This window comes from Piliocolobus tephrosceles, chromosome 5, assembly GCF_002776525.5.
Source record: "Piliocolobus tephrosceles isolate RC106 chromosome 5, ASM277652v3, whole genome shotgun sequence".
Lineage (NCBI taxonomy): Eukaryota > Metazoa > Chordata > Mammalia > Primates > Cercopithecidae > Piliocolobus > Piliocolobus tephrosceles.
In genome coordinates, this window is record NC_045438.1 from 47,675,255 (window position 1) to 47,697,808 (window position 22,554).

At 39.3% G+C, this 22,554-nt stretch overlaps 1 protein-coding gene across 3 annotated transcripts in view; it reads left to right on the top strand.

Annotated features, from left to right (window-relative positions):
- Nucleotides 1-10,219: 10,219 nt before the first annotated feature.
- The window catches only part of STXBP5 (syntaxin binding protein 5), a 207,534-nt gene continuing 195,199 nt past the window's right edge, over nt 10,220-22,554 (top strand). For 2 of the 3 annotated variants that reach the window (XM_023188408.2, XM_023188409.2), the window contains exons 1-2: nt 10,220-10,830; nt 12,114-12,211. In XM_023188408.2, the coding sequence (XP_023044176.1) occupies nt 10,678-10,830; nt 12,114-12,211 (251 nt within the window). In that variant the 5' untranslated portion in view covers nt 10,220-10,677. The remainder of the gene's footprint in view (nt 10,831-12,113; nt 12,212-22,554) is intronic. The other variant, XM_023188410.2, reaches the window with a different exon arrangement.

Genomic DNA, 22,554 nt, shown 5'->3' on the forward strand with positions numbered 1-22,554 from the left:
AGCTAACATGGTGAAACCCCATCTCTACTAAAAATACAAAAAAAAAAAAAAAAAAATTAGCCAGGCATGGTGGTACACACCTGTAGTCCCAGCTATTCAGGAGACTGAGGCAGGAGGATGGCATGAACCTGGGGAGGCAGAGCTTGCAGTGAACCAAGATCACACCACTGCACTCCAGCCTGGGTGACAGAGCGAGACTCTGTCTCTCAAAAAAAAAAGAAAAAGTGCAGACCCAAAGAATGAGCAGCAGTAAGATTTATCACAAAAGAGTAAAACAACAAAGCTTCCACAGGGTGGAACGGGACGCAAGCAGCTTGTGGCTGTTGACACCTGGGGCCTACTTTTATTCCCTTATTTGGCCCCACCCACATCCTGCTGATTGGTCCATTGTACAGAGAGCTGATTGGTCCGTTTTACAGAGTGCTGATTGGTCCGTTTTTACAGCATGCTGATTGGTACATTTACAAACCTTTAGCCAGACACAGAGCGCGGACTGGTGCATTTACAATCCTTTAGCTAGACAGAAAAGATCTCCAAGTCCCCTACCCCATTAGCTAGACACAGAGGGCTGATTGGTGCCTTTACAATTCTTCAGCTAGACAGAAGAGTTCTCCAAGTTCCCACCAGACCCAGAAGCCCAGCCAGCTTCATCTGTCACCAGGTTCAAGCGATTCTACTGCCTAAGCCTCCTGAGTAGCTGGAATGGCAGGCATGCGCCACCATGCCCAGCCAATTTTTGTAGTTTTAGTAGAGACGAGGTTTCACCATGTTGGCCAGGCTGATCTCGAACTCCTGACCTCAGGTGATCTGCCTGCCTCGGCCTCCCAAAGTGCTGGGATAGCCACTGTGCCTGGCCTAAAACTTCTTGATGAACTCCTGCTCAAAATCTTGCCTCGGTCTATCTGTTTTATGCCCCTCAGATGAATTATTTCCTCTGAAGAGGCAAGAACCGAGCTGCTACAGAACCATACAGACTCACCACTACTAACAACAGGATCTAGGTATGTCTGCCTTAGCAATCTGAGCCCTCACTGTTATGTCATGACATAAGAAATAGAAATACAAAAGAGTGAGCATCAGTAGCACATATTTGAATGAACAAAAAACAAATACTGAAGTAGGTAGCACATTGATACCAATATTGTCACCAGGTGGGTACCTCTCCTCTATGTCTCAATTGCAGTGAGACACCTCTTTAAGGAAACCACTAGACTGGTAAACTATGATAGTGTTCTCATGGAACTTCCCCCTCAATTTCCTGAATTTAACAAACCCTCTCATCACGAATAAGCAGAACACTTCTAGCTTAAGAGGCAGCTACTGCCTAGGAATTTATGTATCAATGATATGCACATTTTAGGCAAACTACAGATTACTAAATTTGGGTGCTCTTGTAGGTCACTGGACACATCCTATAGTAAATTAGAAAAAACAGACTTTCTGACTGAAAAGTAAATATGAATCATTAGAAATAACACAGGGCAGAGAATGTGACTCATCAACAGATGTAACCCACAGTGTCACTAAAATCTTTATGGTGTTGCCTTTACCCTCACAAATCTATTGGCCGTAATGAAAAATGTTTTTGGTTGACTGATAGTCTCAAACTACCTTGTTTTCACTTCCTTCTCAAAAGTGCAGTCATATCCAACTGCTAAAAAGTGATGTGAAGCAAAGAAAAAGTCTGGTATCACTTTTCTTTTTCTTCCTATAGTCTTGAAATGAAAGAATCATTGCTTATTTTATCTCAACAAAAATCGAAAGAGGCATGGCACTCCACGCTGAAGGGTGAATAGTGACTATCTTGTATGCAAATGTGAAAACTCCCATTTACTTTAATTATGAAGCCACACCTTGAGGTTACACTGTCATTACAGTTATGAGGAAACCAAGGAAGGGAAGTTGTACTGGGGGCCTGTTGAACAAGGAGATTAAGTCTTGGTAGAAACATTTGGGTCATGCTGACCTGGATGAAATTTAGTGGGAGTAGTCAGAAGTTTTGAATGAGTAACAAGGGATTGAATGATTTCAGGGTCCTGCCTCCTCCACCCTCCACATTTTCCAACCCTAAGAGTTTTATCCTTGGAGGCCCATGCTCTGGGACCAAGTACCGTGGTGATGAGTATGTGCCCAGTGGGAGAGTGTTGCCACAGGGAGTGAAATGAGACAGAGTAATTATCCTCAGGAGAACAAAAACATGCCGTTGACATTGGGTTTGTCTTTCCTTTCGGGGATTCTGCTTCCCTACCACTAAATTGCCATCCTATTGGTTGCCAAAACCAAGTTGAATCGTGTTTGTATTCCCCACAACATCCAGCAAAATACCTGTCACATAGTAGACCTGCAGCTAATGTTTGTGGCATGAAATACTAATGCTCACCCTGCTGGCAGGTAAACAAACAAACAAACAAAAAGATTCAGACTTTTGATCCTCTGTCTTGGAAATTGCACTGACACTGTTCCTTCCGTCCCTCCCTTGCTCTATAGACTTTAGTCATTTTGTGTCCCCAACATTATGATTATTTTTTCTCTGGATTTATTTATGGGTCAGGAATAGATTGGAACTAAAATGCCAAAGTGTAAGTAGTTACATGCTTGTCTTTCCTTTATAAAGAATATTCTTTCTTTGTGCTTCTGGCCTATTCACCAGTTTTTCCCTTCCTGATTAGCTAAGGCTATTAGCTGAGTGTCAGAGAGAAGGGAGTAGATAGTGCTATATAAGAAAATATATAGAACAGAAAAGTCTAGGAGGTGAGACGGGGGGTTATTTGGAGAGAGCAAGTAAGCCATCCAGCAAAGGCTGGGCTTTCTAAGGAGAGAGGGATGGCGGGTATTTGAAAAACTGCCTTGAACTGGGGTAGAACCGGGTGGGGAAGCTGATAAAAGGGTGAAGAGAATTCAGAGGATGTTTATGCTAAGTGTTTTATCTTCCTTCAAAAGTGGCCTTAACAAATAAACAGTATCTTAATCGTTCTCCAAGGCTTTGGAGCTAGGGGTGTGTGTGTGTGTGTGTGTGTGTGTGTGTGTTTGCATGAAAGAGAGAGAGATTATGCTGAGAATTAAAAGGCCCAGTTTTATTTGGGGTATAGTCCATATTTTTTATATTCATTTTACTAACATTTTGGTTTACTAACATGTTACTAGGCAATTTAATGGAGATTTTGCATTAAAAAATTGCATTCCTAAAGGAACTTAGTTTGTGCCATTGGCCATAGAATCAGTAACAGTGTGATGGCTACTAGAGGTGGAATTGGGACTAGGAAAGTGTGAAAATAGAATAACAGAATGCCATACAAAAGAGCAGCTGATCCGGAGGTCTAAAGGTAGTTAGGAGGCCAGAAATTCACCCCCAAATGGAAGCTGTTTGACCTGGGCTAGGGGAAGCAGGTACTCCAGTTTTAGGTCTGCAGGCACATTGTCTTTGGACAAAGTGTGTAGTGTTTCCTACAAACACATTTTAAAAAATCCATTCTGAGTTTAAAACTAGATACCTAGTCCTATTTTGAGGAACTCCATCCCATGGATTGAGACTTGCTTTCTTACCTTCTGCATAAAACCTCTAAGAGTTAATTAGCATCCTTTGCATGTTTTCATTGTTAGTATTAATATGATTCTCTTGGCTCTGATGGATCTTTAGAGACAGTGTTCCCACTCTGCTTATGTTAAAGTTTTTGTTTTGGTCCTTTTTGATTTCTTATATGGTAATCTTTAGGGTTGACCAGAAAGAAGAATTTGCATCTGTATGTTCCACAGTTCAGTGACTAAGAGGGGTGAAACAGCCCCAGAGCCTGCCATGGCAGGCTCTGTTACATCAGTCTCAGTTAACACTGTCTCACTGGGCTGCCCTGTCAGGCAACTCTCTGAGGGGAAAAAGCAGACAGTTTTCTGTTACTATGCTAGTATTTAGTTACTGACCTATTTTTCAGATGAAGAGTACTACTTTGCGTGCTGCGTAGTTTTTAATTAAAAAAAAAAAAAAAAAAAAAAAAAAAAAAAAAAAAGGTGGCCAGGCACTGTGGCTCATGCCTGTAATCCTAGCACCTTGGGAGGCCAAGCTGGGAGGATTGCTTGAAGTCAGGAGTTCAAGAGCAGCCTAGCCAATATGGTGAAATTCCATATCTACTAAAAATAAAAAAATTAGCTGGGTGTCATGGCAGGCGCCTGTAATCCCAGCTTCTCGGGAGACTGAGACAGGAGAATCGCTTCAACGCGGGAGGCAGAGGTTGCAGTGAGCCGAGATCGGGCCACTGCACTCTAGCCTGGGCGACACAGCCCTCAAAATCACACTTGGTATGCTTGACCTGCCCTTTAAGAATACTTTTTAGAAGTAATATGATATATGATTATTTGCTGTCTCTATTTATATATATATACATGTGAATCCAGGGGTGGAATGCGTGATGCAGTGGAAAGAGACAGTGAAGGTGAGGATGGAACAAAATATTAACTTATACTGCTGTTTCAAGCTTATTCCATTACCACAGTATATTAGCTGTGAGTAATTCCATAAGGAACAAGCTTTATTGCTAGCTCTTTAGTCCACAAGTCAAATTTTAATGAGTCATTTGAAAAGTGAATCCTTTGGGAAAAGGTTAGCAAACTGTTCACTGCATTTACAATAATATTCAAATTCTAAAATGTTAAAATAAAGAATAGTGGGAGCATTGTTTCTTACCTCAGATACTATTCTCATTTTAGAAATACCGTTCTCATTGTAGAAATAGCACTTGAAATATATGAGGATGTATCAAGCAATTCCTGCTTGCCCGATCAGGGTCTAGGTTTTTAGAATTTGATGTTATTTTTCACTCATATTATATATTAATGCCTACTATTTACATTTAACTGTACATTTGGTTCTATTAGTCTTGTTTTGCACTTCTGGAATTTTCTCTTCACTCGGACTTTCTGACCTTTGTCTAGACATTTTCATCTACAGTTTAATTATACCCTTACAAATAGTGTTAAACATTCAATTACAGAGGTAATCTCTTTTATAGTGAAGGCTTACTAACATCTGCCTGAACTGTTTTTATAGAAAGGCCAAAGCTTATAAAAGATCACAATGGGCCACACTGTGATCACACCTGTAATCCCAGCACTTTGGGAGGCCAAGCTGGGCAGATCACTTCCGGTAAGGAGTTCAAGACCAGCCTGGCCAACGTGGTGAAACCCCATCTCTACTAAAAATACAAAAATTAGCCAGGTGTGGTGGCGCATGCCTATAGTCCCAGCTACTCGGGAGTCTGAGGCATGAGAATGACTTGCACTTGGGAGGTGGAGGTTGTAGTGAGCCAAGATCACAAAGCACCACTGCACTCCATCCTGGGCAACAGAGCAAGATGCGAGACTTGGCATCAAAAACATAAAAAAAGTTCAAGACCAGCCTGACTAACATGGAGAAACCCCGTCTCTACTATAAACACAACAAAATTAGTCAGGCGTGGTGGCACATGCCTGTAATCCCAGCTACTTGGGAGGCTGAGGCAGGAGAATTGCTTGAACCCAGGAGGCGGAGGTTGGGGTGAGCCGAGATCGCACCATTGCACTCCAGCCTGGGCAACAAGAGTGAAACTCCGTCTCAAAAAAAAAAATAAAAATAAAAATCATAATATAGTGGATTCTGCTTGTTCCCAGATGAGTCTTGTACATTTACCTAATGATATTTGTTGAATCCACTAAGGAACAAATGGTAACTAGAAATTACTCGGGAGTCATAATTTTGGAAATGAAATTGCAATACCACACTTTGAAGTACTCAGGGCAAAACTCGAGGTATCATATTTGCCTCTCCTGTCTCTGATACCCCCATACCATCAGCAAATCCTTTTGGCCCTATCCTTAAAATATAATCCTGAATCCAACCCCCTGTGCACTACAACCACTTTTAACCATTCTGGTCCAAGCCACCAACCCCTTACTCGATTATTGCAGCCATCTCTTCATTGTAGGAAGAACTGACAGTAGAAGGTAAAAATGGCAAGTGAAAGATGGCTACAATGATCTCTACTTTCTTTTATAATTAGATGCAAGTTGTATCTAAACTGCTATCAGAATATTTGATTGCAAAAACCAGAAATATAATCAAGCTAATTAACACAAACAAGGAAAGACTGTCTTAAGGTTCCGTAAAGAATAAGACCCAGGAACCAGAAAGTCAGAAATCAAGATTCTACTCTCCACCTCCTTGGGTCACTGGTGGTCAGTCTCTGTCATCTCTGTGTCTTCTTCATCCTCCCAAGTTCTGTCTAAGAATGTGTACACTCAGCTGTGTTATGCAGGAAATAAAACACACTACCCAGCCCTAGGACAACATGGCTTCCTTCTCGTTCAGATTAATTTGTAATTTTGTAATCCAATTCTAAATTCCCAGAAGATGATCTCTTGGCTTGCCTTATTTCAGATTTCTGCCTCAGATCCTAGCGGTTTGAACCAGGAAACAGGGGGACCTGATTAAAACAGGGTTGCCCAGGCCCATCATTTAGCAGGGGCTAGGGAACCCATTCAGAAAAGGTGGCTTGAACTAGACAAACCAATTAATTAACATCTCTGCTGCAATTTCCAAATAATTTAAATTCAATATTCTGTTAAACTATGTAGTGAATTAATTATTGTCATGCACACATCCTTCGGGACTCAATAAACGGAAATTAAGTCAATAAAAATGCATGCTAGCAAGTGAGGTAGATTTATTCTACTTTCCAGAAAGCTTTTGCCATTAAATAATTTCTCAGTAAAATGTTTATTTTCAGCTTGTGCCTTCTCCATCTAAATCAGCATCCAGCTTACCTTTGAGATCTGTACCAGGGCCTGCATTAGTCTGCTAACCTTTAAACTGGATAATGAGGACTGACAAATTCAGAAATGTTATGAATTCTTGGTCTTTAGTCTTCTGCACCTGTCAATTTCATATGCTAACATTCTTTTAGTGTATGTGTGGTTTCATTTTCTTAAAAAGTTGTCTTTTTATTTTCATTGTGTTGGCAGAATATTGTTTAGTGCCACCTTGACTCAACTAAATGTAAGATATATATTTATAATTTGTCAGTGGTATACTGTTACATCATCACATTGTGGTCCATTCTTCAACAAACAGGTAAGAAATAATTTCATTCAGGAGAATGTCACCTAAAGGCAGAAGCTGTTTAACTGCTTGAAATCAACATACTTACTCATTCATTCAAATAAAACAAATAAACACAACTTTTCTGAAAAATTATGATGGGTAAAATTCTCCGTTTTGTGCTCAACTTAAAAATGAGTAATATAGATTATTTATTTTTAATTTATTAAATTCTAAACTTAAAATGTTTAATTAATTTCAAGTAAAATTCTTAAAATTTCAGTTCTAATTTGAAAAACGAATTGATTCATTCTAACTGCTTATAAGAATTACCGTGAGTTTGAGGATTGATTATTTTATCTTTGCTATAATAAAGGTCGTTATTTTGGGCCATTGTTGGTTTTGGCCATATGGATTTCTGGGTAAGTCCCAGTGTCCCTGAGCATAGAGAGGATGGATTGCAAGTTCGCAAAGGTAAGCTATATTCATCTTAAATTCCAGGTATCTACTAAGAACTGAAATTTTAAGAATGTCAGAATGAGTTCATAAGTTGATGGAAAAGATAGGAGTATAGAAATAAAAACAAAAATTCTAGAATCAGAAGTAGGAAACTGGCTTAAATTGGTGACTTTTTGAGGTCTCCTTTACCTCAAGGACCCTGATAGTAGAACAGGAAACTGACATTTTTGAGTGTCTACAGAGTACTAAGCAATGTAGTACAAACTTTTCATATTCTTTCTTTTCCCCCTCCAATTCATTCTCATAAATTTCTCAGAAGAAGGTGGTGTTAATCTCATTTTAAATCTGAGGAATCTGATCCCTAGAAAAATTTAAAAATTTGCCCAAGATTACACATATTACCATGGCCTGGACTGAAGTTCATGGCTGGCTAACAACAAAGCCTATATTTTCCCACTACACCACGAGGTCTCTCAACAAGAAGTTGTCTTGTTTTCCCAGAAAGTTTTATAATCCAATGATGAAAAATTATCCAATAGATTTTAGATCTAGGTAAGTAAAAAGGCAGATTGTACAATTCTATGGGGTTTTCATCTGTCTGTTTTGCAATTTTCCCCTGTGGAGTCACATGTATTTTTAAAATGCTCTTAAGGTAATTCTGAGGCTCTCCTCCCCATCGTCTTCCAATGGTCTTTGCCTTCTGTTTGCTTGGTCTGCTCCTCCTTATCTGACATGATCTATAGTGGGAGTCACTATGTCCAAGCCTTCCTGGTCAGTTAAGTGGCCCTCTGCCGTCCTCCTTCATTATTCCATCATTGAACTCATCACATCGTTTTACAATTACTATTTATGTTAAAAGTCGTCTCCTTAGACTGTGGTGAGCTTGCTGAAAGCAAGAATTGCATTCTCGTGTCTTTAGTACCTTGCACACCGCCTGACAACAAAATGTTAAGACAAAAAATTCAGAGTCACTTGGAAATAGTTTAAGAATGTTCTCAAATTTGCTTTATTGGCCGTTGCACCCAGTGAATCAATAAATATTAAACGACAAATCAAAATTTTGTACGTTCCAAATGTAAGACGTTGTCCTGGGATGCGGAAGCTGCAGAGTGGACTACATTTCCCGAAATCCCTGGGTCCAGTCGTAGTTGGTTCGCTGCTTTTGAATGCTGGTCACCTCAACCAATAGGGTGGCGAAAATTTCCCTACAGGAGAGGGAGCCGGCCAATCACAAAGAAGAGGGCGGGTACTTCTGACTGGTTTGGAACTTAAAAAAACCCTTTTGTAGCGCTTCCGTGGCTTTTCCGCATATCAGAGCGCTCAAGGAGTCATTTGCCAGGAATTTATACCCCTCTCCCCGAATTAGGATTAGTCTCCCTGCACTTCCCTCCTTCCTTACGTCTTTCCCATTTCCACATCCTTCTAATGAACTACCTGTGCTTCCGTCCACCTATCCGGTTGAACGCACTCTCCGGGAGGTTTCCCCAGCCCAATCTCTGTCATTGCCAACTTGAGCCAGGCATTTGTCTCCAAGCATCCACGCGAGATGGGCAGTGCGGCCGCGGAAAGATCTGAGCAAAAAACTTCATCCTATCCCCCTTTCCCTGTTCAACAGTGAAGCTCCCAGGAGATTACTGAGTGGCTAATCAACGTCAGGGCGGATTGAAGGTTCTGAACAAGAGTGGCAGCGCGGCGTTTCCTGCCACCCGCGCTCCTCCCCGGCGAGCGGCTGGGTGCGGGGTAGTGTCATCGGCCGGGGCTGACACCGGCACTGGAGCCGTTCCCCGCTGGCAGCCTCTTCCATCCCAGCAGGTACCTGTTAAGGCCAGACACGTTCCACCAACAGTCGCAGCTGCAGGAAAGAACCCGTTTTTTCCCCTCTAGATTTCTCTCCTTTCCTAGTACCTAAGTCCATCATCCTCCTGCCACTGACATAATCGTTGTCTAGACGTTCATTTTCAAAACTCAAATCCAATCAAACAAAAACAAAGCCCGTCAAAGCAAGAACAATAATACTGCAGCTAGCGGCCGGGAGCGTGCACCCCATTAACGGGGAGAAAGCATCAACCCCTGCTGTAACGACTGAATTGGAAAGAAAGGTTTCTTGCTGCTAGTTAGTCGTCAACATTTTTACTATGCCAGCTGCAAGTGAAGCAGCTGCATACTCTGGCAACTTGACTGGGGTGGGAGAAATTTAGCCAGCGTCTGGGATTTTCGCAGATAATTTAAGCCCCAGCTTCGCTCCCGCTGGGGGCTCGGGGCCTGCGGGGCCAGGGTGGGGGGGAACTGGGCTGCGGCGCGCATGCGCAGGTCCTGCAGCCCGGCTCTGGGGAGGCCCTGCTGCCGCCACCGCCGTGGCCCGCGCGGTAACCGCGGCTGCAGCTGCTGCTCTGGGCGGGCGTTGGTGTCGTGTGTTCAGGCGCCCTGTCAGGCGAGGGGGAGCAGCTGGGCGGGGAGAGCCGACTGCCGCGGCGGCGCCTGAGGAACGCAGCCGGGCTCGGGAGCGGCGAGGGCGGGCCGGTCCAGCGGCGGAGGAGCGAGGCGGAGCGAGGCAGGCGGCGCGGGGACCCACCCCAGGCGCCTAGTGTGCGAGGCCGGGCGGGCAGCGGCTGGGTGGCCGAGCGGCGGCCGCGGACAGAGAGCCGGCGACCCCCGGGAGGAGGAGAAGGAGCCGGAGGACGCCCGAAGGACTGCGGGGCCGGGGCGGGCGAGCAGCGGCGCGGCCGCGGGCCATGGACGCGGCGGCGACGGTGGCGGCGGCGGGGGCGAGCCGGGGCGGCGGCGCGGCGCAGAGTCCGCCCGCGGCCAGGTGAGGCTGGGCTGAGCGGGCTCGGGCGCCGCCGCCACTGCTGCTGCTGCCTGGCCGCGGAGCGAGGCGGCGGCGGCGGCGGCTGAAGCGGCGCCGCAGCAGCCGCGCCAAGCAGCGGCGGCCTCGGAGGAAGAGGGGTCGCCGCCCGGGGTTCTTGTGGCCGCCTCTCGTCGTCGCAGTATTTCCTGTTCGGATTATCTTTTGCTTTCCCCCAGCTGCCTCCTTGCCCTCACACTCCCACTCCTCCGTTTCCGCGGTCGAAACTGCCCTCGGCCCCGGGTAGTCTGCCCCGTCCGGGGACCCCCGTGCCTCCCCTCCTGGGCTGCGGGGGAGCCCCTCCGAGACCATGAGGAAATTCAACATCAGGAAGGTGCTGGACGGCCTGACCGCCAGCTCGTCCTCGGCGTCGCAGCAGCAGCAGCAGCAGCAGCATCCGCCTGGGAACCGGGAGCCAGAGATCCAGGAAACGCTCCAGTCCGAGCACTTTCAGCTCTGCAAGGTGAACGGAGCGCGCAGCCCCGCGACGCCGTCATTGAAAAATTGGGGTTGTTTTAAGGGGGCTGCTCGGGCTTTACATGGGAATGCAAGGGAAGAGAACGCCAATAATAATAATAACTCTAATAAAAGGCTCGCTCCTCCCCTGGCGAACCTTTCTTCGGTGGGTTATTTTGGAGATTGATACCTTTACTCCTTCTCGTTGATTTTTCTCTCTTCCCTTTGCACATGCAGCAGTCAGTTCAAGGTTGCTTCAAACTATTATCCGACCCTTAATTTGTATTCTGACACCACCAGTAATAACCTGGAAGCTTTTATATTCAAGCGTTTTAATATGATTCACCAACTTCGAAGTTTCCTTTGGAAATGGTGTCTAATGAATGTTGTTTATCAAAAAGCCAAACCTGTTCTACCACACCTTTGCTCATCACTTTTCCCTTAAAATGTGGTGAGTGGCTTACGATATGAAATCGTAGGGTTCTTTTTATCATTGTTTTGTTAAAAAGTTAGTACTGAGATTTTTGCCTGTTAGTGGCACGATGATTACCATAGCGTTCTGTAATTCAGAAAGAATGATGCAGCGAATTAATTCACCAGCTGCTTAATAAGAAACACAAACTTGTCTCGGTATTAATACCTGCCTTTCTCATAAATAGTCATGTATTTGTATGTCAGAGTTTCTTAAAAGTGTGTGTGTGTGTGTGTGTGTGTATGTATATATGTCTAATGCCCTAAAATGATTATGGCCTTAATAGTAAATTGCAAAAATATATGTTGTACTCATCTACTTTCTGTTACAAGTGTAAAATGTTGGGATAGAGGTTTGATTATTGCTCTACTGAATGCTTGACTAAAGTAATTATATGACAGCTTTTCCTTAGAAGTACTTGCGTTAGCATCCAAATAAAATAATGATGAAATGAATACTGCCAAAATAAAGTATGAATTGCATTTAATGGGTTTACAGAATTTTGTACTATTGCAAACTTTAGTCATTGGGTGTCGGATGTAATAGTATGGAATATTAATAAAATATTTTCTTCTATGGAATACCAGTATGGAAAAGCGAAATTAAAGTATATTGCTGGACTAGGTTTTTGTTTCAGGTTCTATGTGAATGACTTTGTGAGTGTAGGTTTCACTTATTTTTTTTAAAAGCAGTAAGTGCATGTGTATGTGTTTTGCATCAGTGGTAGTGGTTCTACATTCTAACGCCTCTGTTGACTTTTCTATTTTTAAATTTCGCTTGCTGCCTTGGTTGCTGTGATGTCACTTGCCCATCCCTAGACTGTTCGCCATGGATTTCCCTATCAACCCTCAGCCCTGGCCTTTGATCCTGTACAGAAGATCCTGGCAGTAGGAACTCAGACTGGTGCTTTAAGGCTGTATCCTTTTTTTAATTTTATTTTTTAACTTCTACTTTGTTCTCCCCAGTCCTCCTGAGGATTAGTACCAAAGAAAATTTTTATTTTCCTGTTGGTGTGATCAGATATATACTATGAGAAATCATGTGTTGGCTTTTCCCTTGATTATAATTCAGCTCATATACTGCTGTGATGTTTCTCAGCTCTTCGTTTATAGTAGCTAAACATATATCCAAAGAGAGGTCTGAAGTTTTGTTATAGTAACTATTTTATTTGTAAGGAGATAGAAGTTTATAAGGAAAAATATATCTGCTTATATTGTTGGTCTGATGAATGGGGTATGTTAAGGATGAGATTTAAAGACAATTTAAAAAATATTATGCATGGTGGATATTGAACTTATTCCCTATTCTAATAAATTAGAGATTGGATTTGAATCTGAATTTGGTTGTTTTTGATATGTCCATGTAGAAAAATAATTAGCAGAAGATAAATGCAGCAAATTAATTTTCTATAAAGTTATAAATGGTTAATACTTCTACCATTTTTAAGAGCATTTTCTTGAAAAATGCATAGGGTTAAATTTATTCTCTCGATATAGTTTTTCTCTCGTAGTCTACATTTGTTATGTATTTGTAAAAACTGTTAGGTTACTATACATTAAACTACTAGTATAGAAAGAATTTTCCTGGTTATGTATGAACTATATTAGTTTTATCAAGCATTTTTTTCAAATACTTCAAAAGATTTTTTCAAGATAATGTTTTAGTGAGAACAGTACAGACTACTCACTTTCTATTTTTATATTGAAATGTGTTTTACTGTGACTTTGAAACATACTTAACGGAAATATATTCTTATTTTTAAACTTAATAAAATTTGGATTCATCCATCTGTAGGATATCTACTTCCTACATATTAATGACTAATGTGTTGGTGATAAATAGAAAAAAAAATCACTAGATGATCTCAATAGACATTATTATTGTCAAAAAAATAAATAAATAAATAAAAAGGAAGAAAAGAAAGAAAATAAATATGGGATAAGGGAGGAGCTTCACTCCTTTACATTTTAGATTTTTCTGGTTCCTGAGAAGGAGCGAGGGAATCTGCATTTGAGTTAAACATGTGCCAGGCATTTTACTTACATTTTAAAGTCATTATTTCAACGAAGTACTATGTGATATATATATATATAAAGATAATGCCTCAAGTTTTATTTGTGATTTAATGTGCTGTCTTCAAAATGCTAATAGAAGTTTTAGGATGGACTATTGAACTGTGTTACTAAGTGAAATCTACTATACATAGTAAATACTATGCAGTCATACCTATATAAGTGATAAAATCTGACCAGGCTAGATCTGAATCTGTTAATTTCTGAGACAGTATGTCTCAAGTGCTCTTGCCCAAATATCTAGATGGTTATGACCAGAATATTTTTTGGCTTCAATTGTTTAGGTATATTTATTCCTGAACTCAGTGATCAAGACCATCCAGTTTAGGGTTGTTGTGTGAAGATGGGAATGAAGTTATTTTGTCAGTGTGGGTCCTGAGTGTTCAGCAAAACTCTATAGTAGACAAGACTAGTATAGCGTTGGATCTAGATGCATTCTTTGGAACTGAAAGCAGTTTCTTTTTTTTCCCAGCAAAAGAATTGCATAACTGGACTAGAAGAAGGAAAGTGAAGTTGAATTAAATAAGCTATTTTTCCATTATTTTGCTTTTCTTTAAAATGAGTTTAGGTTTTACTGTTTTCCCAGTGTGGTCTCGACATTCTTTTGGTAAATAACTTTTTTTCCTTGTAACAGCCAAACTAGCCCTTTTATAATTTAGTATAATTATAAGTGAGTACCACCAGCAGGGCTGATTTTATAAAACCAGATTCTTAGACAACACTTTTACCCTAATGCTTTTGAGTAATTGATATGGCACAAAAGGTGTAAATTGTTAGGCCTAGTGCTAATTGCCAATTAAAATCAAGGATCAGGTGGCCAAAATTATCACTTGTATATGACTTTTGGTATACTTTTTATAGTTAAATATGTGAATAAAAGTGAACCTGTAATCATAGTTTGCAATTATACTCTAAAATTTTTTTAGAACCTCCTTACTAAGAAGGAAGTCTGGAAGACTGTTTACCAAATTACTTTCTACTTTGCCTTTTTATGAGATTTCTGTGAACATTCCAGAGTGATAAATTGGCTTGCTTGCCAGTAATACCACCTAGTCATTCCTTCTGTTGAGTTTAAGTAGCAGATGAGCTTATGAGCTTTATTTATTATGGTTCTGATTTATAGAAAATGACTAAGCCCTTTTTATTTTATCTCATTTTCCATATATGTGCTTTAAGATATATGTTAGTATCTTTTTCTTTGTTATTTTTGAAACTAGACACCTAAATTCCAAATCTCCACATTGGTTTAACATGCAGATTTACTACAAATGTGTATATATTAACTTGGAGCTTTCGTAGATTTTCCTATTGTAATTGGTTTCTTTTGATACTTTATTCTCTTCTTATGTTAGACTCTTGTAGTCTGTAACACAGTTATCCTAAAAAGTTATCACATTTTAGAGCAGAAAATGGACTTCTAGATAAAGTATTTTCTTTGCAGATTGAAAAGTAAGCGATGTTTTCAGAAGTAAGATTAGGCTATTACAATTTCAAATGTATATGTAGTTTAACTGATGAATGTCTTCCTAAATGTCAGAAGACTTTACTAAATTGATTTATTTACTCTGGTTTAAAACCAAAAAACCAGACAAGAAAGATATATCTGATAGCTAATGTTTGTAGATAAGGATTAATGAAAAATCTGAATTCTTTAATAAGATTAACAAATAATGAGGCAAAATAAATTAAATGTATTTGCTACATTAATGTATAGCAAATGACAGATGATATAAATATGCTGAATGCTAAACCTTCTTGACTTCTGGAGAGAATATGAGATTGAAGAATGAAGGTATTTTTAATAATGCTATTGTCTTTATCTAGACTTCTGATTTACTAAAATTTCAAATTGCTTCATACTATAATGTAATCATAGGTTACCCTGATATTATTTTTAAAATAAATTTTTTTCTAAACACAGTGAGGTCATTTTATATGTGAATATTTCAAAGACTGAGCAGAAAAATGGAATTTCAGGTTTACTGAACTTGTGTAAAAATTTGAGGTTTAAAAATGAATTGTCAAATTATTATCGAAGAACCTCATTCATTGTCTTCTTGACTGGTGGAAAATACAGTGATATAGACAATCTTTGTTTTGACGAGGCATGGATTGTCTTTTATAATGCTTGCTGGAGACAGGTTTACAAAATGATTTTTTTACCTTACAGTTGATTTAGCAAGCACTTGAGTGTCAGACAACATTAGATTATGAATTGTGGCCTGAATTCTGGTTCCTCTCTTTCCACTAAAAAATTACATATCCTTGAATTAGTTTTTTTTTCCTTACTATAAAAATGAAGGTGCAGTATTAAATGATTTCTTCAAGGAAAAAATTTATGATTTCAAGTAGCTATGTATTCTTCCAGAGGAGTAATACAAAAGAAATGAAAATGTGGTCCTTCTCTTCAAAAAGTTTCCAGTTCTAACCAAAGGACTGAAACTAAATAAGCAGTCGAAATTAGAGAATTATTTGGGGCTCTACTGACATTACACAAAGTCAGGTTACATGTAAATTTGTTGCATTTGATGAACATTTCTATACATGGGTAAATAAGGATTCAGAATGACAGAGAGGAAGGAGTGGCAAAATTATTCTAGGCAAGGAAAACAGTATGGGCAAAAGCATGGAAAAGGGAATTATGCTAGTTTGGAGGAGTACTAAAGAGGCTGGTTGGAATAAATGAGTTAGCAGGAGAAATAAGGAGGCTGTTGAGGGTCTTGAATATTAACCTGAGGTATCTGCGTGATGTTCAGTTAGGAATTATAGTTATGTAATAGGAGATGCTGACAGGAAGAAAGTGTGATTTTTTAGCATGATTAGTGGTGTAGTGGTATCATAGATGAAAAGAATGGACCAAGTGAACCTCACAGAAAACTATTAATCCATGTAGGCAGGTAAAGTGGATCCAAAACGGGTGGCAGAATGGGAATTGGAGAAAGGCTCGACTTATTTGTATAAAATCTTAGGGAGTAACTAAAGATGATAAGGTTTTGCAAGTAAAGTAATGAGGCAATTATAAGCGAAGTGAAAAACTTGGCAAAGAAGTGGCAGAGAAATGTTGAGTTTGAAATTATGTTATCTTTAACTTTTATTGTGTTATCATTTTGAGAGAGGAGCCTAGACTTCTTATTTTAATGTGAGTATTTGATATACTTTTACTGTTTGGTTTTGGTTTTTTTGGCTGGTCCTTGGTGATTTCCAGGATTTTGTTATTGAATTTATGTTTAAAGTCATTAGTAGCTGTTTGGCATTGTCCATTTATTTTCTGTCAGTGTTTCTCAAAGTGGTAGCTTTTTGGGCAGGATAATTCTGTAGGTTTGTCCAGTGCGTTGCAGGAGATTTAATATCCTTGTCTCCCACCTACTAAATGCCCATGTTGCCTCCCCTGTCAATGTGGCAACCCAGACCCTCCAAAACACTTCCAGGTGCCCCGGTTGGGCATTTAGCCCAAGTTCTTCACCAGTTGAATAAGAATAATAATGCTACCTAGCTTGTGAGGTGATTGTCACAGTTAACTCTACTAAAATGCGTGTGTGTAGCTTTTCCGATCATGAAGGGATATTTTGGTGGATACATGATTATTACATTATTATTAAAATGAGAGTTTTTCTGTGGCTTTAATTTTCAGGTCCGTCATTTCTCTCAGTGAATACTGAGTGGCAACTGTGTGGGAAGGCCTCCATTTCATTTATTTTTGTAGCTAATTCAAACTTTGAGGAAAAAACATTGAAAAGCACTGTTCTTTTCTTTGAATTTGTTTTTAAAATAGTTGTATTCGGCCGGGCATGGTGGCTCACGCCTGTAATCCCAGCACTTTGGGAGGCCAAGGCAGGTGGGTCACGAGGTCAGGAGTTTGAGAACAGCCTGACCAACATGGTGAAACTCCATCTCTACTAAAAACAGAAAAATTACCCTGGCATGGTGGTGTGCGCCTATAATCCCAGCTGCTCAGGAGGCTGAGGCAGGAGAATCGCTTGAATCTGGGAGGCAGAGGTTGCAGTGAGCCAAGATTGTGCCAATGCACTGCAGCCTGGGCGACACAGCAAGACTCCATCTCAAAAAAAAAAGGTTACGTTCTTCTCAACCACAAGTTTTCAAAATTGCTACTTAGATTAATGTGTGTGAAAGTTTCTCACATATAGTAAATGCTAAATTGATTAATGACTTTCTGTACTGTACTTAAAAGATAGCATTAGAATATTTTGACTTGCTACTTAATTTTATTCTATAAAACATAAATATATGAAAAAATTTGGAAATGATTTTCGTTTGAAATAGGCTAAAAGTAAAATAATTAGTTTAGAATTTAGCCAGTGTTTTTTCTTGTTTGTTTGTTTATTTGTTGTTTTTTTTTTGAGTCGGGGTCTCACTCTGTTACCCTGGCGTGCAGTAGCAGGATTATAGCTCACTTCAACCTCCACCTTCTGGGCTTAAGCAGTCCTCCCACCTTGACCTACCAAGTATTTGGGACCAGAGGTGTGTGCCACCACTATTTTGTTTTATTTTTGGCGGAGACAGAGTTTCACTGTATTGTCCAGGGTGGTCTTGAACTCCTGAGCTCAACTTGCCAAAGTGCTTGGATTACAGGCATGAGCCACCACGCCAGATTTTTATCCACTCTTCTCCCTCCCCATCATTTTTGTTCATAGCCACTTTCCTCCTCCTCCATCCTTTTTGTTCATGGAAGAGTTTTGGTCATTTGGAATTGTAGTTGTGCGGGAGAAACAAGGAGCTTGAAATACTCAGCTCATATCTCAACTTTTAGCTCCTCATTCAAGAGGACATTGCATAAAAGGAAGAATGAGTGCTGTATCAGCTGTAAGTTGTGATTCTTAGCATGGACTACTGCAGCAGGAGGAATAGGCACATTTATTTCAGAACAACCAGAAATGGAATCTGCTTGGAAACAGTTTATTTTGCAATGGATTTCTTGTGGAGGGAAACAAATGTGATAAAAGCCATGGAATTGAAAAGAATAGGTTAACTATTGGAGAATCAAGTCCGTGTTTTGTAAGCCTTTCTGCTTTAAGTAAGATGAGTTTTTTTCTCTTTTGGATATTCTCTTTGTTTTCTGTTTGGTTTTCAGTATGATTCATTTGAAATTACAATTTCATTTTGCCATCCTAAAGGAAAAAGTAAAGGCACTTTGGAATAATTACCATTACCTTATTATTAGGAGATTCTTGTTCTAATAATCTTCAGACTTACTTTGTATAAGTGAACTAAAATCTCTGTGCTTCAGTTTCCTTTCTTATAAAATGAGGAAATTGGGATGTATTATTTCCAAGAATCCTTCCAACTTTTGGATCTTAGAATTTCTTTTTCTGTGGGGGATTTAGGAATTCTTTGGACTATGTTCCTGTAGAGGGATCTTCTGGTTGATTGTTCTGAGTTCCTGTTAAAGAGAATGAAGTATTAGACTCCATACCATTGTGGCTCCCTCAGCTTTGTGTCCATTGACTACATTCATAATCCAAGTCAGTAGAGGCACAAGTGTAAACCTTTGTTTACAGGATGGACCAGGAAAGAGCATGTGAATGAACTAATACAAATGTCTTTCTTGAAACAGTAGCTCACATTGAATACTAACATGATGGGTTGTAGCATTTTCTGTGTATAACAGATAAGGTTTCATTATGAAATAGGAAACCAGGACTTTTTTTTAATACTATTAACAAAATTTACCTTCTTTCTTGGTTGTTAAATGTCAGGATGTAAAATTAAAATAACTTAAGAATATTGAATTCCTGATCATATGATCTGATTAATCTTTAGAGATTTATCATAGAAACTATCTCCCTTGAATTGCTAGTATGTAATTTGAGTACTCAATTTGGTAATTGTATAGTATAATAACTTAGAGTAATACTTGCTGGGCATTTACATGTAAGTAACTGAACTATAGGCTTGAGTATCACTAAATAAAAGATAAGCTTAATTGTTGGATCAATTTGGCTTTACCTTTATACCTTTATGCCCTATACCAATTTGGCTTTACCTTTATTGCCTGGAAGAGGCAATCATTTACAGGAAGAATTTTTTTCTTCTTTTTTTTGAGATAGGGTTTCGCTCTGGAATACAGTGGCACAATCGCAGGTCGCTGTAGCCTAGACCTCCCAGGCTCAAATGATCTTCCTGCCTCAGCTTGCCAAATAGTTGGGACCCACAGATGTGAACCTCCTTACCTGGCTCACATAATTTTATGTGTGTGTGTGTGTGTGTGTGTGTGTGTGTGTGTGTGTGTGTATTTTTTTTCTTTTTCTTTTTTCTTTTTTGCAAAGATGGGGTCGTACTATGTTGCTGAGGCTGGTCTCCTGGGCTCAAGCTGGGATTAAAGATTATGAGCTACTGTGCCCAGCTACAAGAAGAAAATTAATAATTAGGATATCAGTAATATGGCAGTAATAATTAGTAATAATCAGAATGTGTATTTGTTTTCCATGTTTAAATGAGAGTTTCTTGAGCTGATTTGCTATATTAGCAACATCAGAAGGTATACTTGGTATTTTGGGATGGTAGATTAAGGAAACAGTTTTTTGGTTTGACCTAAACAGATGTTTATCTGTTTAAGAGTATAACAGATTGATACAGAGAAAAGGGCATTTCACTATTAATACCTTTTAGATTTGGATTTGAATTAAGATCGATTTTAAACATATTGTCATTCTACAAAAGTTCTTGGGAAGCAAAACAAAGTGATTACTGACTTGATTTTTATGAAATAAACTAAGAGTTAATAAAACTGTAATCATACAAAACTGCCAAAAGGTACTTGATACATGTCTCTTCCCTTAGTCATATGCAGCACACATTATTCTAAGGAGAAGTTATGGTGCTTTCTGATTTAATTACTCAGACTTCCTGTAGAGACATTCAGGTTTCTATACAATTATTTCGTACTTTAATTTGAACACATTTCTTCTGATCTTTATTAGCAGCCATAAAAATAAGGACTTTTTCATGATCTTCTATGTATCTGTATTATCATTTTTAAATAAGTATAATGCCATCATCTACTTTCAAATTTAGCAATTCTAGTTGGTTGGTTTAATCTCTTATTTTCCTCATATTTTAAATACATTTTGTACACCAGTTCTGTTTACCATGTAACTTATCTTTTTTCTTTTGGCCATGAGGGGAAGGTAAGCTGAGATGAAGGAGGTAGGGGTAAGAATTGTTGACACAGTTGGCTGCTTACAGTTAGTGTTCCTCAATGGCCATGTGTTTAGTGATTCCTTAAGTCTAGAAGTCTAGAATAAACTTTTCTCTGTTTAAATAATTCTTATGTTTAAAACCCACTGTCGTTGTCTTTGTGACATATGTTTTGCTTTGATTCCATCCCCACTTCTAACCTATTTAGCCATCTTTTTCTTAGATGAGCCTTTAAAATTTTGATTTCTATATTGCCATTTCTTTATAAGTAATATATAACATTAAATGTCTAAAAATAGACCTTTTGGAAATTATAGCTGTAATATGGAGTGGCATTTTCTTTTAAAATAACCTATGAAGAATGTTACAGGATATGACAAGATACAGTGCAGTCCAAAGTAATGCAAATCAGCAAAATCAACCAGTATCGTCTCTTTTATCAAGAGTCCAGAAATTAGATAGTAGGAGTGTATAAATTATAAAATCAAGATGAGGGAACATACAGATTCCTAAATGATCAACTTTATGCCTTTCAGTAAGGATCATAGAGTGGATGAGTATGTGCGTGTGCGCAGACATTTAAAGAAGATCTAAGTCTTTAGGAGTCAGCGAACATTTTCTATATAAGGCTAGATAGCAAATTATGGTAGGCTTTGTGGTCTCTGTGACAACTACTAAGCTCTGCTTATATGTAGCACAAATGCAACCAAAAACAATATCTGAAGAATAAGTGTGCATCAATAAAACTTTACTTATAAAATCAAGCAGTTGGCTGGATTTGGCCCATAGGCCAAAGTTTGCCAATCTCTGCCTTAGTTTATCAGCCTGGCTTGTTTTTAAAGGATATGCAGAGAAGAATGTTCAGTAAGAAATACATTTTTGTGTTTAAATTTCATTAATAGCACTTGCTGCTAGTTGAAATTTAACCTTTCGTCACAAATAAAAGAGTCTTAAAAATAATCAGTATTTTTTTTTTTTTTTTTTTTTTTTTTGAGACAAGATCTGGCTCTGTTGCCCAGGTAGAGTATAGTGGTGCTATCTTGGCTCACTACAACCTCTGCCTCCCAGGCTCAAGGGATCCTCCCACCTCAGTCCCCCAAGTAGCTGGGACTCCAGGCGCCCACCACCATGCCTGGCTAGTTTTTGTATTTTTTTGTAGAGACAGGGTTTTGTCATTTTGCCCAGACTGGTCTTGAACTCGTGAGCTCAAGCCATCCACCCACCTCAGCCTCATAGAGTACTTGCATTATAGACATGAGCCACTGCGCCTAGCCAAGAATCAGTAATTTTTAATAATACACAGTAACTCTATATATCAAGGTAGATTATTTTTATAGTTTTTTTTTTTTTTAATCTTGTGAGGGGGTGTTATCTCTATTGAGTTATGATTAGTATAATAATAAAGGTAGCTTAATTAGGCCGAGTGCGGTGGCTCATGCCTGTAATCCCAGCACTTTGGGAGGCTGAGGCAGGCAGATCACGACGTCAGGAGATCCAGAGGATCCTGGCTAACATGGTGAAAACCCGTCTCTACTTAAAAAAAAAAAAAAAAAAAAAATTAGCTGGGAGTGGTGGCAGGTGCCTGGAGTCTCAGCTACTTGGGAGGCTGAGGCAGGAGAATGGCATGAACCCAGGATGTGGAGCTTGTAGTGAGCTGAGATCCAGCCACTGCATTCCAGCCTGGGCGACCGAGCGAGACTGTCTCAAAAAAAAAAAAAAAAGTAGCTTAATTAGGCATCCTTTGAGGGTAGTTTAATGATTAGCTCAATTATTTAAGTGCTTAGCTTGACTTCCTAATTCTAATTAAAAATAGACTTGCCTTTGTAGCTTTTTCTTAATATCTTTCTTAATATCATATACATATGTGTAGTACATTTAGATAGATGCCTTTAAAGATAAAAGTGAACGTAAACATTTTATTAAAATATTGTGGCTTCTTTGATGTTACAGATGTTTGTCAAAAATAACTGGGAAAAAACTACCTGAAAAATGAATAATGTATTTTTTAAAAATTAATGGCTGGGCACGGTTG